General features: G+C 33.3%; 2 protein-coding genes across 2 annotated transcripts in view; one reads left to right on the top strand and one right to left on the bottom strand.

Annotated features, from left to right (window-relative positions):
- Positions 1 to 515: 515 nt before the first annotated feature.
- Positions 516 to 2418, bottom strand: LOC146538773 (large ribosomal subunit protein eL34-like). The gene is made up of 3 exons (XM_085186142.1): positions 2334 to 2418; positions 2136 to 2207; positions 516 to 842 (listed from the first exon to the last, which is right to left on the bottom strand). Exons 2-3 carry the CDS (start codon positions 2198 to 2200, stop codon positions 548 to 550), a joined length of 360 nt encoding a protein of 119 aa, XP_085042268.1. The 5' UTR covers positions 2201 to 2207; positions 2334 to 2418; the 3' UTR covers positions 516 to 547.
- Positions 2419 to 2752: 334 nt separating this feature from the next.
- The window catches only part of tkv (serine/threonine receptor kinase thickveins), an 88004-nt gene continuing 72613 nt past the window's right edge, over positions 2753 to 18143 (top strand). The window contains exon 1 of the mRNA XM_085186136.1: positions 2753 to 2862. Coding sequence (XP_085042262.1) covers positions 2859 to 2862 — 4 coding nt within the window. The 5' untranslated portion in view covers positions 2753 to 2858. The remainder of the gene's footprint in view (positions 2863 to 18143) is intronic.

The raw sequence follows: 18143 nt of genomic DNA, 5'->3' as shown, positions 1-18143 counted from the left end.
ACAGGATACGTTTCATTTACATATTATATCATACTGTTTTATTATTAAATCATATTTTTTTCAATGTGACATTGGCGAAGTGATTTAATGCTCAACCGGCTCGCTCGGAACGCCCTAATAAAAGAACAACAGTATTTTTTCAGTGTATAAAACTTGTCATATTTTTTTTCTTTACTATAATACAAAGAAGTTGTTTTCTTTCTATTATTTATAAACTATTGTTTTGCTCGATTCCAATAAATAGATTTCTGCAAGCACTATTAAATCAATGAATGAATATAAAACTATTGGATTGGAAGGCAGTTCTGCTGATAAGAGTGGGCTAAAATCATAACAGGTCAAATTAAATCAGAAATATTTATGAAATACATTATAGTTGTATTTGCACAACTATAATGTATTTCTTTATAATTAAATAATTCTTTAAAATTATTTAATATCATTCTGAGATAATATATTCATATTATATTAAGTACATATATCCATGTAGGTTCAAAAGAAAATGAAAAAGAAACTGGTTTTTATAAATTTATTTACACCCTAAAGTTCATTTTGCGGCCTTTTTGCTGGGTTTGGCAGTAGCTTGTTGCGCCTTAAGGACCTTTACAATCTTCTGTTCCTCAATGAGGAAAGCTCTGACAATGCGTTGTTTAACACACTTGTGACAGAGAACTCCACCATATACTCGCTTCACAGTCTTTTTGCGATAGCAAAGTCTAGAACGTTCTGCGGGTCTGGCAGGTTGGATACCTCTGAGCTTGCTCTTGCATTGACCACATCTTGGGATCTTCTTGGGTTTCTTAACATATTGATAGACCAATCGTCCACCTGGTGTTCTAACTCTAAAATAATAAAATTTTACACATAATGAGTAATTCATCAAGAATTATAACATTTTTTTTGTTCTCCATATAACTTAATAGTGAGCTTCACACTGTACCCCAAACACAGCATGGTAGGCAGAGGGAAACTAGTATTAAGACACTCCGTTCCCCACTCTCCGCCGAACTCTGGAGGGATTGCATGTTGAGTGACAGAATTCATTGCTGCGCATTGCCTCAACATCAGAGCATAGTAATGGGAATATAAATTAAAATAAATATTTTGTTTCCTCGAGTGGCAATTAATCCCACAAACAGTGTTACAGTCACACTTTGTGTCTCTATGACACGACTGGCCTCATATCTTAAACTATGAAAATATTTTGTTATGTATTTAGGTAACCGCAAACACTTCAGGTTCTAACTTTCAAATAATTTATTTCTGTCATGCTAAGAAGTAAAACAATAAAATAATGTTACACTACATTATTTACAATATAAAGACATATACTTTTGTATTAAGTGATATATGTTACTAAGGAAATGTAAAAAAATTTATAATTCAACAGGTCCTCTAGTATTATAAAATGTGTAGCATGATAAATATTTGTAACTTTGTATATCTTATTCAACTTCACACTTATTTACACCTCCACACTCACAAGTATCACAACATTCCATTTTGTGCTTTCAGTCTAAATTCAAGATATTACATATTACCACATACCACACCAGAGAACGAAATAAAAATATGTCCTAGACTTTACTACAGTGGTCTCTTATTCTATGTAAAATATAAATAATTATAATATATACTAAAGATAATTATCATACAGGTTTTTGATAACATGTGAATAGTTGGAAATCAATAGTTAGTGATTTTCAAGAGCACTGAAGAACTTTCCTGTTAGTTGGTAGTAGGTTATTTAATAAACATGGATAATTCAGGTTAAAATTTAAAACATTTTTTTCCTAATAATGTAAATGTGAGAAATTACCCTAAATGTTTGTATATTATGTCTAAATTTAATTCTGTATCACACACAAACAGATTTAAATATCACCCACATAATTATTTATGAAGGACATTTTGTATATTTTGTCACGTTAACAATTAACTTAAACAACTGTATAGAATAAGCTATTTAAATTTTTAAACTTAGGTTATCAGCAAATACCGCTAGTTTTAGGTTATGTTTATAAGCACTATTTGACTAAGGTCTAGGCTTAATATATTGTACAATTACCCATGTACAGCTCTATAACTCTTTGTACGTACAAATTTAAAGTATATTAAATGCATTTTATACTCACATTCTCCTCTGATTTGACTTGGTGTTGTACGACAACCGTCGCCTAAAAGTAAGACGCTGTACCATTTTCAAGCTGAAATATAAAACAAATTAGGTGTAACAAACACTAAACTGTTTAATTCACCATAACACTAATAATATTTCCTTTAAATAATATACGATTTAATTTGATTTCTTTTCACTTCTGCAAAATCCGTACCTTTTTGACAGCTGTTGACAAGAAAAGAATAACAATATATTCCTATGGTAACATTTTGCTTCAGTCTGTTTTATTTGGATAAAAAAAAAAAAAAATTATTCTTATAATAAAATAATAATTTATCCTTTTATATAATTATTGTATTAAAATATTTGCCTTTCCATTATTTAAATATTTTTTAAATAAAAATACGTACAACAGTCAGAACATTTCATAAGCTTATAAAAAACATTTCATAAAACGAAGTAATCTGTTAATTAAATGTATTTTTGACAACATATTTTAAATGCAAACTTTTAACCTCTTAAACGTACAGTACAAATAAATTATATTTAAAAAAAATAATTTTAAAGATATTTTCTTAGTTAAAATTATCTAGCAACGAAAACGTACTTATAATTTTGAATTTTAGTGAGCGGCAACATTAATTACAAGGTTAGTAAAATGGCTGCCGTGTGTGATGTTTTTGGTGTTTGTGTTTAAATTTTGAGATAAATCGTGTTTCTTAGTGCAAATTCCTCAAAAATGGGTAAGCAAGCTTAAAAATGTGTTTAAAATACAATTTTATAATGTATGCATAGGTAAACAAATTATTAAGAGTCTAGTCATTGACATTCCATAGGAGATAACAGATGATTAAGTTGTCTTTTTCGATCAAAACATGGAATTCATTACTCCAATAATATAGTATGAATAATAATTTATAACTATAATGAAGCTATTGTATTATTATATATGATAAAGTAGATAGAAATGTCGTGTTCTATGGTAAATAGTGCATCTGTTTCGTAGAGATAATATATATTTTGTTTTTAGTCTTATTTGACTTTAAGCACATAGTGTAAATAGATTCACTTTTAAAAATATTACGTTTAATATTATATGTTTAAACGTAAATTATTATTCGTAAAGTATTGAAAAAAATAATTAAAATCCAAGTGTTTAGTTTGTGCTTTTATCAACAGATGTCAGTAAAAAGACATTTGCAAGAGCAAGGCAAGAGTTTAATTTAAATGTATTTTTTAATTAAATATTTAATTTTTGACAATATTTTCTATATAAGGAACTAATTTCTGTCACTAATCAACACTATATAAATTTTTGGATTACCTATTAACATTGTTTATATTTTTATTATGAATTAATAGTTTCTTTCCATGTTACATTGGTGTAAGTTAGCGATAACAATTATAACATTTTAACTGGTGATTTTAATAGAATCCTTTCCTATTGAAAATATTATAAAGGTTGACAGTTTATAAGGATGGATGTTTGTCCCACTTTTACACAATTATATGCCTTATACATCCAAATGAAACATTCTACAAGTTATGTCAAGATTTTGTATAATTTGGATATAATAAAATAATACTTCTAAGCACTAACTATGGATTTCCAAATATATTTAACCAGTTATTATAGTTTTTTAAAATAACTGTTTTTATTCTGGTAATAATACTAGTACTTACTAGTATGAGTAGAAACATAATATTTATTTATTTAAAAGTTGCATTTTATATGTCTTATAGTAAAATATATAAAAACATTAAAAGTGTGTAAATTGTTTATATTGTAAAGGCAAATAGTAATTATAGATTATAAAATATTTACATAATTGTATCTAAACACTTCCTATTTATTATTGATATATTTATAATTGTATTGCTATATCAAGGTGATACTAATAAGGAAAAAAATATTTTCTTCAAAAACATACAAATTTGAATATAGCAGGACTCAAACCCACATTTTTGGTAACTGTTTAGTACTTTGAGTTATTTTGTTAAAACTTCAGGAGTAGATAGACTTTTTATATTATTTTATTTGTAAAGTTGTGTCTGTGACATACTATTTGTGTTTGTGATATACATATTATTAGAATCAACTAATATTTGAGTATGATTGTGACATTGGGCTTCCAAGGGAGTTAAGCTTAGAATTTACACTCAAGTAAATTTATGTATATTTACGTGTGTACCATTATAAAAATCAAAACCTATAGGTGTTTCCCTATCACAATCCTGAAATATACATATATTTACTACACAAGCCATATTGAGATCAAGAATTCCTTATCTTTTAAATGATATTCCATTATTTCCAACTTTGGGAATCATCCAAGTTTAATTAAAATTGGTTTAACTACCTAGTAGTTTTTAAGACATAGGTATCTTATTACTATGTACTATGTAGGTTATTTTGATTAATTTGAAATTAATTTAATTTTCTTAAATAACTTTTTGAATAATGCTCAATCAGTTCAAAGACATAAAAGTCGAAAAGTATTTTTAATAATAATTGTTTCCCTAAAATATAATTTGAAAACGATATATATCTCTTACACCAAATGTGATAATAATGTAACAGTTAACACATTTTAATAACAGCATCTAATTTTAGAATATTTAAGGATTTTAATGTGGATTTTCCTTTAATCTCGACGTACGTAACGAATCCGGAATTCGGCCTCAACTTGTATTAACCGATGCGCGCGAGCGTACGCGACCCGCCATGTTTCATTTGGGGTGTCAGAAATAAGCTTTTATGTTCAAAGGAGCTTAGGTTATATGTTAAGTGTAGAGTGGGTATGCTGTTTGGTTTTCAGCGGATAATCTTGTTGTTCTCTTCAAACGTTACTTGTTATCACTTGCACATTGCATCTCAGACAGAGCTTAGTATTACATAATTTTTCTTATTTAAAGAATGATATAACAAGGTCCAGCCGCGTTTTATCAATTTTCAAATGGGATACAAAAAGAGCATTCTTCTTTAAGAAATATTTTTTCGTGTAAAACTTTGAAAGTCCTTTTTTACTTATGTAACCATCTACTAAATTATTTTTCTTTCCTAAGTGTAAATTAAGCTATATTCTGTGTAGTCGTTATTGTGAGATGCTATAATTAAATTCTAACAACTATTAGGTACGTTCAATAAAATAAAAAGTAGCTAAATATATTTTTTTATTCAATATTTATTTTTGTCCAACATTGTATATTTCATGGTCGCCTCTCTCGAAGGCGAGAGAGGACTTGATTCGGGGAATCGTTCGACATTGAGATGGGTCATTTTGTAATAACAATAGCATGCGTTTAGGGTTGCCAACGCTGCGTGCTTAAAATGTTATATTTACTAAGTGTATAATGCTATTTTTAAAAAGTAGGTTACATCGAAACGATTAACTTAATGTAATATAGCCTTTAATAATCTTCCTTCATAAATTCACCTTCCAACGCAAAAATATTTTTTCAAATCAACCCAGTAGTTCCTGAGACTAGTTCGTTCAATCAAACAAACTTTTCAGCTCTATAATCTCAGTGCTTACATCGTAATTAGTCGAAGCTATTTATAAACGTTCGAGTTGTTTGTTGAATAATATTATAAAGCGTAACGTCTTATTTAGTCCATTGTTTATTTTTAACTAAATATTTCGTGAATCATTGTGTTTTATAAAGTTTTGATTGTGTTATTGGAGTTTATGAATGAATCGTTTTTACTAATAGTATAAATATAAAAGAAAAGAAGAATACATGTTGAAAAATATATTCAAAATATTTTTGTGTGGGTTATAACCCTAAACAAGTGGTTTTCGTTTATTCCGCGTCAGGCTCGCGCCGACACCGCGCGACAATGCTCGCTCTTCAACCTGAAGTGATTGTACTATTGTTCCTACACGTCTCCTACACCTTACATAGGCCTTTATTTTATATAATCTTATGTTATTTAGTGTTTATTCTTTTAGTTTATATAATAATGGATACAGCAGTACGAAGATGGTTAAATTAAAAGATTAAAAAATAGTCTAAATCTATATATATACAAATTGAATGTATTACCAGTACAGACACATTGAAACGTTACGACAATCTTTCTATTTTATATCTAATATTTATATCTCATTTAAAAAATATGTACTTTTCGGAGAAAAGGAGATATAACATTACCTACCTACTATTTTGATAAACGTCTTAAAATGATCATTTCGTTAGATATGTTTTTGAATTTAAATGACCACAAGTTTTATACTACAAAAGGTTCTGAAACCAAAGTTTAAAGAATTTGTCGGACATTTTTTCCCGTCTACGTTTTTTTATAACTTCACGCATCTCCCGCGTAAGGCGGCGTTATACGAGGGAAAACACTTTGTCTTCTTCAAAGACTGATAAAATAAAGAGCAAGTTTGAGTTTCGCCATGCAACAACGGGACGTAACTCAACCCTACTGTTTATTAACATAGACCGAAGAAATTAAATTATTTTTAGTTACCTACATTATAAAATATGGCAAGATATCGTTGACGCTTATTAATTTATTATATTTTATTTATTCATTCACAATGTAATGTCAGAAGTAACTGAAATGAATGTATATCCATAGGATCAATCAATAAAGACAGATAATATCGTATATAGGCTATTGTAAAGCCACACAGAACATCTCATTAGTTGGTTTTCAGTGCGTAGGATGAAAAATGACTAGATAGCGTCCTCATGGCGTCCCACGCTCCGTGATGCCAATGGAAATGATAATGTTATTCTTTAATTATATTTTGCAATAAGGTATATGAATTTATTGCGGAAAGTAAACGAAGATTATTAGAGAAAACCTAATGTAAAGCTGTTAAGACACTCCGTTCCACGTTTCCCGTCCAATAAGTGGCAGAACTCAACGTCTTAAAGTTTTTTTTTTTTTTTCAATATAAATTACCTACATAAATGTCATTTTAACCAATAATATAATGTTATTAGATTCTAATTAGTCTAATAAATTAAAAAGGCTAGGCCTATATAGGCCTATATAATATAGGCTACAATTTCATTAATTAATCATTGTGACAGCGTAATATTATTATTATCTATTATAACGTTATTTAAAAAACCATCTAATAACTTCAGAATTCGACGAAGAGCGGAGTGTCTCAACAGCTCCCTCTGCCTACCCTGCCACATGCGGGATACAGCGTGAAGCTGACTTTTTTTTTAAATAACCAAATTGATAAATACAAATAAAGATATTTAGATTATGATGACTATTTCTTATACTAAAGGAAATGTATGCGTGGGTTTTTTATTTAGTGGGGAAGGCAGGTCTTCCTGCCTGCTTTCACAGTGTTAAGAAGCCTTTTCCCTATTTTTGGCCCATTTCTTTAAACATCTGATTTTAAACGAGACGGTTTTGGGTGTGATTCTCACTTGGGAATGTAATATTTTTATAATCCTACTCTAGATATCAGACAAAGTGGCGTTCACGCACTGTCTTCAAAAATATGCGGTGCCTGGGGAACGGAGTGTCCTAACACTAGTTCGCTCCGCCTGCTATTAAAAATCAAACCTCTATCAGCCCTTGCATCTGACTCGAAAATAACTTTAACAAGAGTCCTGCGAGGCGCGAGAAAATCACTTTCAAATAAAAACTGATTGAGGCAATCGTGCAGACAATTAGGCTGGGATAATATAACCATTCTCAATGGTCGTTTACTTCGGCGGGACGAATTGGAAACTGTCGGTAATGTGTTCGTGTAATTGTAATACCTTCGACGCCAGATTGTGGTGATTTTTCTTGTTTTTTTTAATGTTTTGTATTTTTCAGCGTTTCTCTTGTAAATTTATATATTGTTGTTCTTGGAGTTTTTGACTTTGGTTTGCTGTTCAAAAGTTTATAATGAGGACATTGATTAATAATGATTAATAATATAAAATTTTACTTTTATATCAATTATTATATTATAGGATTTTATAGATCTTATAAGAGATAAGTACATATTAGATTATTACTGTGTCCAGTCATCTTCGGTAGCACCATGACCGTTGTCTTATAAGAAAAGCTTAATCATGTTCTTTATATTGACAACGCATTTTGGTGGCATCTTCTGTTTTTTGTTAATGATATGTTGTTTTAATAATAAAATAAGATTTTTCTAGTTTCAAATTGCTGCTTCTAACTGCTGATGTTGGTACCAAATAAAAAGCGGCGTTCAGGTCCTCTACGAAAAATGAAAATTATACGGTGGAAAAAGGAATGTCTTAACACTAAGTTTCGTTTGTCTACACTGCTGTCAAACTAAAAAAAAATTAAAAGTCCTACCTTTTTTACATTAACCTTTTTAACATTTATTCGCTATCTTTATGTTAGTACTAGGTACTTCTTTATTATATTGATCCTCGCATGGCAAGTACTTTAGTTTATGAATTCCTTCAAGAGACCTTCAGTCATGTTCATTCAAATGACAATACAAAGTTTTTTTCTATTGTAAATCGATACTGATCGACCAATATCCGACGATCTCCGGCTAATGGCCCTTTGAAATGGAGGAGGACGATGTCATGCGATAGATGGTACTTAAAGTAGATGACTTGTCATATTGCTTGTGGTTACCTTTTTTTTCGAAGGTGAGGTTAATGCCCACTAGCCCTACTGACTTTTACAGTGATGTTGGGTGGGCAAGGATGAGGGTACTCTGGTACTAAGAATCGTAAGCACCATGTGGCTGTATGTGGTGACGACGACGAGGGTGTTCCTTAAGGAACTCGAGCTTAGGCTTGCAGCGGTTGGATGTGATTACTATATCTAATATTTGTGTAGTGTTAACTAATTTAAGAATGTTAAAAATCTACCATCTACCAATTGAGTATAATAAAGACATAATAATGTTTAAATATTTTGTATCGTTAAAATTAATTAAGGTATCAAAATGTATACGTATATCAAATTTATTATATCCACTTTGCATATCTTCCTTATATAATGATACCTTAATATCTCCAAGATTCATTTGTTATTGGTAGATACAAAAAGACCTAATGAAACAAATATATTACTTCTTTCTTGGTGTTACTTTATCTTCAATCCTACGGCACCGAAGATAATACGAATTTGATTAGAAAATATATAGGATAGGAATGTGTTATTTTCATATATATCTCGAATATATATACGAGTGCGACTCACACTCGTTTGTAGCGTACAAATTCACGTATGTTTACGTGTCGACGACCCTAATACAAAATACTAAGAATGTATTGTTTCAAGCTCACAATCTAGGGCGTTAGCCCTCTAAAATGAGTTATTTGTAACAACGTGCCCGCTTCAAAATTATAAACATCGTATCGCATTCCGCTCGGACTTCCTAACGAATTTTGAAAAACATTACTCATGTTTGCTGGATATTTTGCGTCCGGATTGGTGATGTATGCGATTTATTCGTAAGTCGCTGTTGCGTCATTTGAATACTTGTGGCATTGTTCATTATAGTTTAAGATTAAAACACGATTTTGATAACATCTTGTTACATTTTGTGGTTAAAAGTAAGGGAAAATGAAAATTAGTAAAGAGTTATAACTTACAGTCGTAAAACGTTTGTTTTTCTGATATACAATAAACATTGTGTTTAGTTCCGTGCTATCTGAATTAAATCCAAGCACAGGAAATGTGGGCGTGCGTTCAAAAGTATCATTTATTACGATTACAGTCTACGATTAAGTACCTCGATTAATTGATAGGCAAAACAATGTATGTAAATGTTATTTATCAGCGCAAATGAAATTATAAGTTTGTTAAATTTGTTTGCTTAAAACATAGGCAAATAGTATAATATTAATCTGTATATAGGCTTAGCTATATTTTAATAAGAATTTTACTACAATTTCTGAACAGAAATCTAGTTAGAACGATGAGAGTGTGAACGTACGTTTTATTATAGGTGCGGTTTACTTGAGGAATTTTCTGATGAAGAAATAAAGATAAAGCCTATTTTAAATGACGTAGTCATCAACGAAGGAATGGGCAGATTTGTTTCCACATTTAAGATCGTATGCCGTACATCAAGATCCTAAGATAATCCTTATTTATTCATTCTAATTAGATGGGTTCAATATAACACAGGGCTCGTTTAAAAGTATTTATTTAAGGATCTCCCATGAATGTCTACGATGTTAAGCTCTACTTAATGGCCCCTTTCCGTCGCTGTTTGAAGGGTTACAGCCCTACAAAAACACCAAGTCCATACTCTGTTATGTGGTTCAGTGTTTATACAATATTCCTTTCATCTTTTCGAGCAACAACTTTTAGTATACGTGTACGTTTCGAAGTATATCAAAATATTTCTTCTTCATATTCTATTCATTCCTCGAAATGATTATGTAGAGTTTATCCTACAAGCGAACTGACACGATACAAATTTCATATCGTACTTGTGCGTGCAGCGAATGTTAAATTTCTTTCTGAATCGCTCGACTATTCCCTGCAATTTGTTCGTACGTGCGAAGAGGGATTGCCTTTCCTAATTGTCGTTTGTGCGCTGCACCGGCTGTTGTGTTCACGTTGCATCATTTTCATTCCTCATTTTAAATATTTTTCTCGGACATTTCGAGTGCACCTAAACTGCTGCTAGGGTGGGTATGAGTATGAGCTCATACGCTAGCAACAGTTTCCCACCTATCCATTTAAGATTTTATAGAATCTTGATAATTTGATATCCTATTAAGGAGGTGAGCGGTTGTAGATATGAAGCTTATAAGGTATGAAAATAGTCGCCGACGTTGCGGATTGACTCTGAATGGCGAACGGCGAGGCGTGCTCGGGCTTTGGTTAACTCGATGGGGTACAAGTCGTTTTTTGTCGGTCGGCGCCGCGCGGCCGTGTGCACTCCTCTTTTTACGTGCTCCGCGTCGGATTTTATTATTTTTATTTAACACCTGCGCCCAGTAATCTGTATTCGAACATCTCCCGAACGCTTAACTCTTTTTGGTCGTGTTTTTGTGTCGACTCGACCGATTTATAGCGTTGGTGTTTTGTCCACCAAAAAGTGTCGTTTAATTTTTCCATGTTGCTCCGTTAACAATCGATTATATTCGGTTTTGATTATCTTTTTGTAGTTCTCCGTTCTCGATTTGTTATCATTGTTTGTAGGACTTGCTAACTAGCTATACTTATATGGTAATGTCGTACGTAACTAAATCGGTGCTGATACTAATGTTTCTTAGTTAATTGACCCGCAGCTCATGTTTATTGCGTGTAATTGTCGTCGTCTTTGGGCACGGGGGCAGCGCTGGCGCCGTCTGACCTTGTTATTTAGACGCATTACATTATGCATGTCAATTTGTGGCGATAGGTTTAAAATTGAAATACAAACATTCAACGGCCATGATTTTATATGTGTATATGTTGTTGTAAACAAATAAGAGTAAGGCCTTCGTGGCGCGACAACGTTTTGACTTGATTCCCACTCGGGGGAATTAATTATCACTAACCCCGCTCCGGTAATATACATATAGTAAGATTAAACGCGGCGGTCAGTTTTTCCGTTCAATACGCAATGTCTCGGAAATTGGATGGTGCGTGGGGAACGGAGTGTCTTGACTCTTAATATTAGATTCGCTCTAGCTACACTGCTAAAAAAGGGTATAAATATAACACAAAATTAATAACATGTTATCGTCAATTTGGAATAAAGTTAATTACTGTACGAAAATATTCAATGAATTCTCACATGTAGATAGCATGTCCTTTTTAGTTAGTGAGCGATAGGCATTTTTGGCTGCAATTAGTGAATTTAAGTTCGTTTTGTTGATATTTCTTAGAATGTTATCTCGTTTAGATATTTAATAAAGTAACTTTCTTGTGTGTGTGACCTCGTGTTATCGTCCACGTTTCAATTAAGCGTGCGTATTTTATTTGTAATTAATAAGTCATATAGCTATTATTAGACGAGGGACTAGGTTACTTACACGTGTAAGTGATGCCGGTACTGGGTAGGATTAATGCTGTTAGTTATTTTTAAAAAGGAAGATAGTTAGAGGCCGTCGTGGCGTTGAGCGTCGTTGAGTTCCGCCACTCAACACGCAATGTTTCCAGAATTTGGCGGAAAGTGGGGAACGGTGTTATTTTTATACGTAAAAAAATATAACACTGTAAAGAAAATAATTAAATTCATATATTTGAAAATCTTATGTACCTACTGAAAAAAGAAAAATATATTCACTAATTTTCATATTAAATCATTCATATTTGCTGCGTACATCAACGCGGTGGGTCGGACTTGGGTGTTATCATATGACACGGTACTAATCTCATGCTTTATAACGTTAATCCATACATATATGGCTTGTAATTAATAATACTATAAATAGAAAGGAGGTATGCTTATCGTCAAAAATAAGTCTAAGTATTTATGCCACCTCGAAAATGTTGGGTAAGCTTACCCTAATAATTTAGTAATAATCCCTCGATAATATATAAAAAAAATATTCTACTTATATTTTATTAGTAGGAGATTTAAAATGAATCATATTCTTTATAAGTGTTTGAGAAATAATATTTATTGCCTAAATAATAAATTTAATTAAATGAACAAGCGTGCGACTGTAAACCCGACAAGTTGTGGGTTCGATTCCCACTCGGAAGAATTAAATATTTAATATTTTTAGCAGTTCGTTATTTCAACTAGCAATGCCTCCAGCCTCCAGAATAAGGCGAAAAGTAGGGAACGAAAGGGTCTTAATGGAAACGGTTTCTCTTAACACTAGGTCCTACGTTCCCTCTGCTTGTATGCTCGCGGGATACAGCAAAAAAAGCAGACCATTTAAACGAAAAACAAAAGAAAAAGATCGACCCGAATCCGGCTCAACAGATAAACGGCGCGCTACTGTTAAATTACAAAATTACGGTCAGCTCATATGTGGGTAACCAAACGCTCTAATGTCTGGATGGGTTTCTGATGTTTGTTGTTACGTCTTCTATTCAATTATTGATATGATTTCTTTCTATATTTCTTCGTCGTCTTTTTATATTTTTATAATTTGAATTAAAATATTACAAGCGCTTCTATTATTTTATTTTATAATCTAATATTCTTTTGCGCTAAAGGTATAATTATCTTATACTAAAAATATTAATGTCAAGATAATTACCACTAAAGGAAACCTTTTATAAGAGAACAGTAGCGCTAACAAGACTATATCTTACAATTTTTGATAAAAATGTCAGTTCAGTCAGCTAATTTATCTTTATGTTTCACGTTCGATTCACCAAAAATATTATGTTAATTAAAGATGTTACAAAAATGTGCAAAAAGGTTTTAATACCAAGGATAAAGCCAGAAGTGTGTGTGTATTATAAAAAGACACACTCTCATCCGAATTCGAGATACTACTTGTTGAGTGACGGAACCCAACGCCGCAGTTTATCAATCTGCTAATCTCAGCTAATCTCAGGGCAATTGTTTCCAATGCACTGAGTGAACATCAACCCTACAACCACCGCGTTCAGTTAGATATATTAAAGTCATTCACGAAAATACATAATGACCAGCCATTAACGATTTAGACACAAAAACGTCGAAATGTATAATATTCAAACTTTGTATATATATTTTATGGCCTATTAATATTAGATTTTGAAATGCGAGTCTACCTGTTACGACTCGGACGGTTCCAATAATCGGTATTCCGATCCCATATCGAATTATAAAACGAAATAAATATCATTGTGAAAAAACTCGACTAGTTTCGCCTGGCGTGCGCCGCCCGAGCGACCCGTGCGGTCACAGAGCTCCCTCGTACCTTTGTAGAAGGCATATAATCCTACTTGGATCCTACTTCGTATCGATTGTTGTTACTCGATAGTAATATAAATCAAATTCTCCGCTCAGCTCTATGAACGTGTGTGTTTTTACACAAGCGTACGTCCTCGGAGTGTATAAATACAGTATTTTACTAAAAACTGACAGTTGGTGAACGATTTCTATATTTTATTAATACGGGTCGGCCCTCCGTATTTCTTCCAACACATTAAGTTATGTTTTATTGTTGCATTAATTAACGTGTTCGTATGTCGTTAATAAATGTAGTGTGTAAATGACATTTTTTGTTAACAAAATTTATATGCTTATGAATTATTAGTATCAATGTTTTTTTTGCTAATTTATGGCCGTGATTTGCTTACGCTATAGTAATTCCGCATTTAGCGGGATAGGGAAATAGAGAGTAGTGTTAAGGCGCTCCGCTTCCTGCTTTTTCTGGAGGCAGTGTGAAGAAATGAAAATGTTTCATTTCCTCCAGTGAGAATCGAACCCGTAAACTGTCGCGTTTATAATCACCCGCTTGTACTTTCTACGCCACGACCGGGCTCAGTTATTCTTGACAATAATACTATATAAGTAATACAGTTTTTTAAGATGGATTATGCTGCATAACTTATGCATAAAAAACTGAAGCGTAAACCAAACGAAGAAATTAGTAATAGAACGCCAAGTCCTCGGCTAATATTTAAACAGATGACATGCTGGCAAAACATCAAACAAATAACGACTTCCCGTGTGTAATGCAAGTAATAACGAATGCAAAACAAGTTTTCATTAAAAATACAGTTTAAAATATTTAAAGGTGACCTTCAAAAAGTATTGTAGGTTATTTACTAGTAAATATATCTATTTTGTAATTATCGAGGTCATCGTTGCACAGCGACTATATACGGCGTTGACTATATACGGCGTTGTTCTGGGTTCACTAACTTCACTTACTACTCGGGTTAGTGAATTATTTTCATATTTTCGCTCTGGTAAGAAAGCACGAGGAAAAAGCGAGGCGTTAAGTTTTGCCTCGTGATGTCTCGAAAAAATAGGCGGTGCGGTAGTTAAACGGAGGGTCTGTCGGTAACGTTAGGTTCCCTCTGTCTACCCTCCTATACGCTGAGTACAGGCAGATGCTGTTCAACTGCGCCACGACGATCGCTTAACTAAAATTAATTAATTAATGTCTTCTTCATCCTGGCATTAATCCCGGCTATTGCCAGGGTCTGCCTTCCTACACAACCTACTCCACTTTGCACGATCTTTTGCATCCTCGGTGGTTAGACCATTGGCTCTCATGTCCTGCATCACGACATCCAACCAGCGCTTCCTTGGGCGTCCGGGAGGTCGCACCCCAGGGACTGGTATAGCAAGGCACTTGCGTCCGACATAGTTCTTAGGCCGGCGCGTAACGTGGCCAAACCATCTCAAGCGACTCTCTTGGAGCTTATCCGCTACGTCACGGACCCCAAGACTACCTCGAATGAATGTGTTGCGTATGCGGTCAGACCGCGTTACGCCGCACATCCACCTCAGCATCTTCATTTCCGTGACGTGAAGCTCCTGAGTGTGCCGAGATAGTGCTGGCCAACATTTGCTGCCGTATAAAAGAACCGGTCGGACGATGCTCTTGTATATCAGCCCCTTGAGCTTGGGCGGTATTCTGCGGTCGCAGACCACACCAGTGACCTCCCGCCATTTGGCCCAGGCAGCGCTTATCCGGCCATGGACATCGTGATCGATGCCTCCAGACTCGTGCATAACGGATCCAAGGTACCTGAACTTCTCCGACTTAACGGCTGGCTCAGGACCTATAAGGATGGTGCTCGAGTCCCGGCTCCCGCAGGCCATGTACTCTGTTTAATGTATTCTGTAATTAATGTCTTAGTATACATCTAGTGATCTAACATCTTAAATGTGTTGGTATGGCGCTTCGTCTACAATAACTCATAAACGTCACTTAACGAATTAGTACCAATCGTAAACATTTCGTTCTAACGTCCGTGCGCCAACACGGCGCGGCAAAAATCAAAGCCACTTTTTGTACAACCATTACTGTGAACTACCTTTTTTTTTTGTTTTTGATACACCAATTATGCAAAAGAACTCGCTTTGGACTTGCTAATTAAAGAATATTGTTAATTGTTCGAGTTCGAATTCGGATATGCCACTGTTTGGATTTTAGTTTTAATTAATGTCACCTTGTATGTCTTCTTGACGCCCTTTTAGCTTATTTTGTTGTTGTTTAGTTTCACGGTGTATCCCGCTTAGATAGCAGGATAGGCAAGGAGAACCTAGAGTTATCGCTTTCGTTTCGAGACAAGTACTGAGCGACCGACAGGACCCAAAATAATTATATTCTATTTTATTGTCTGTTTGTCTGTGCGTCTGTGCTCGCTAATCTCAGATATGGTTTATCCGGTATACATACGTGCAATTTTCACTATTGTATTTAGGCTAGGTGCCGTTAACGTTTGTGTTTGTTGTATTTATATCGGTTCGTAAATAAATAGTTACGGCAATATAAAGTAATTTGTTTGATTCAAAATAACTGTATTATTCAATTCAGTTTAGGAATAAATGAAAATGTTATTAAAATCCAAAAAGGAATTCATATGAGAAATTAAACAATCGTGTAGTTCAAGCAATCGAAGCCTCGAGTGGATCGCTAGTTGTAAAAATGTAATAGAGATGACAAATGTGACTACGTTTCTGTATTAAACTGTTATGTTCCATGTAGGTACACATAGTAGAAAGATGCTAAAGATTACCACACCAGATTACGTCAAACATGTAAAACTTAAAGTTAATGCCTGCTCGGACTCGAACTCGTGACCCTACGCTTATCTTTTTAACTACCGTGTTGTAAATAATAATATTATGCAAATGCACCGAAGAAAACAATTTCATCGGATTTATGTAGGGCCCCAGCTTGTTTATACGTAGTATAATTTTCATTAACGACGACAGAGCACGCCTTTTCCGAATCGACGCCGGAAATATAAACGTCGTTTTAGTTTGTATCATTGCTGTTTACGCTGTGATGATTTTTATTATACGTACCTACACTTAATTTATGCAGAGAATTTGTGTTTTATTTTGTTTTCGATGCTTGTTAAGTATTTTGAGTTGCTAAAGCTCGTCGTATCGAACGTCGTACTTGTTACTTGAGTAGTAAAAGTTTTGTACATATTTCCTTTTTTTTAGTTTCACTTTGTACCCCGTCCTCGGCATAGGCAAAGGGATCTTGGGAATCTAGTGTTAAGACACTCTGTTACCCACTTTCCGAAGCCGAAGACAGTACGTGTTAATTGGCGGAACGCCGCGCTTTGGCTCGTTACCAGAGCAAGGACAATAAAAAAAATATTTCTTGTGTTCCACTGAGAATCAAACCTACAACCAGCGACAGGTTTACAGTCGTAAAAATATATAAATTATACTCAACAAATATTAGATATGAATCATTCTGATCTCCAAAAAAGTGAGTCAAATATTGACTATAACAAAAAAATAAGCTCTCAGAATTATCATAATAATTTTGACCAAATCTCACACGGCACAATATAAATATAAATTTTAAGATTAAACTTAAGAAGGCTTGATGAGCAGGTCTTGGTCACAAAAGGCTCGCCTCTTTGTCCGCGAATGAATAGTTTGATTGACGTCGCAGCTGCGTGGCCAATACTAGGTAGGTATGGGGTTCGTGGCGTGGGCCGCTTTGGATGCTTTTAACTGAGAATATCGATATACGAGTACACTCGAGGTATCTTTATGTATAATCGTTTTGTTGTATTAGCTTCGTTTTTTCCTTCTTGTAAGTACTTTTTGATATAATCTTACTTTGGAACTTTTAATTGAAAATTTCATAGCTTTGCGCTGTGCTCGTTTATATAGTAGAGGTCCTATTGTTAAGACACTGCTTTTCATGTCGTTTTGGAGATGAAAATAATTCGTTCTTTCGAAGGAGAGTCGAACCTAGTACCGTCGTGTTCACAGTTACGGTGTTATGCCACGAAGACCTCTTCTTGTAATTTTTAGTTATACATTTTAATAGGTTTAAGTTATGTATTTTAATGCATTATGAAAAACCTACGTACATGTTATCATTGGATATTATCTTTTTTCTTATAGTCACAGTCGGTGAAACCCATTTCAATATTATTAATAACAAAGCATTTTTCTTGTTATTTTAGGTTATATTATTTATTAAATTAGTAAATTAATAATTATGTAGTTCAATCGGGCAA

The sequence above is a fragment of the Heliconius melpomene genome, chromosome 5, assembly GCF_056956725.1.
Source record: "Heliconius melpomene rosina isolate 202511_hmr_F chromosome 5, ASM5695672v1, whole genome shotgun sequence".
In the NCBI taxonomy this organism is placed as follows: domain Eukaryota; kingdom Metazoa; phylum Arthropoda; class Insecta; order Lepidoptera; family Nymphalidae; genus Heliconius; species Heliconius melpomene.
Note: the sequence above shows the minus strand (reverse complement) of the source record. Positions and strands in the feature narration are given on the sequence as shown.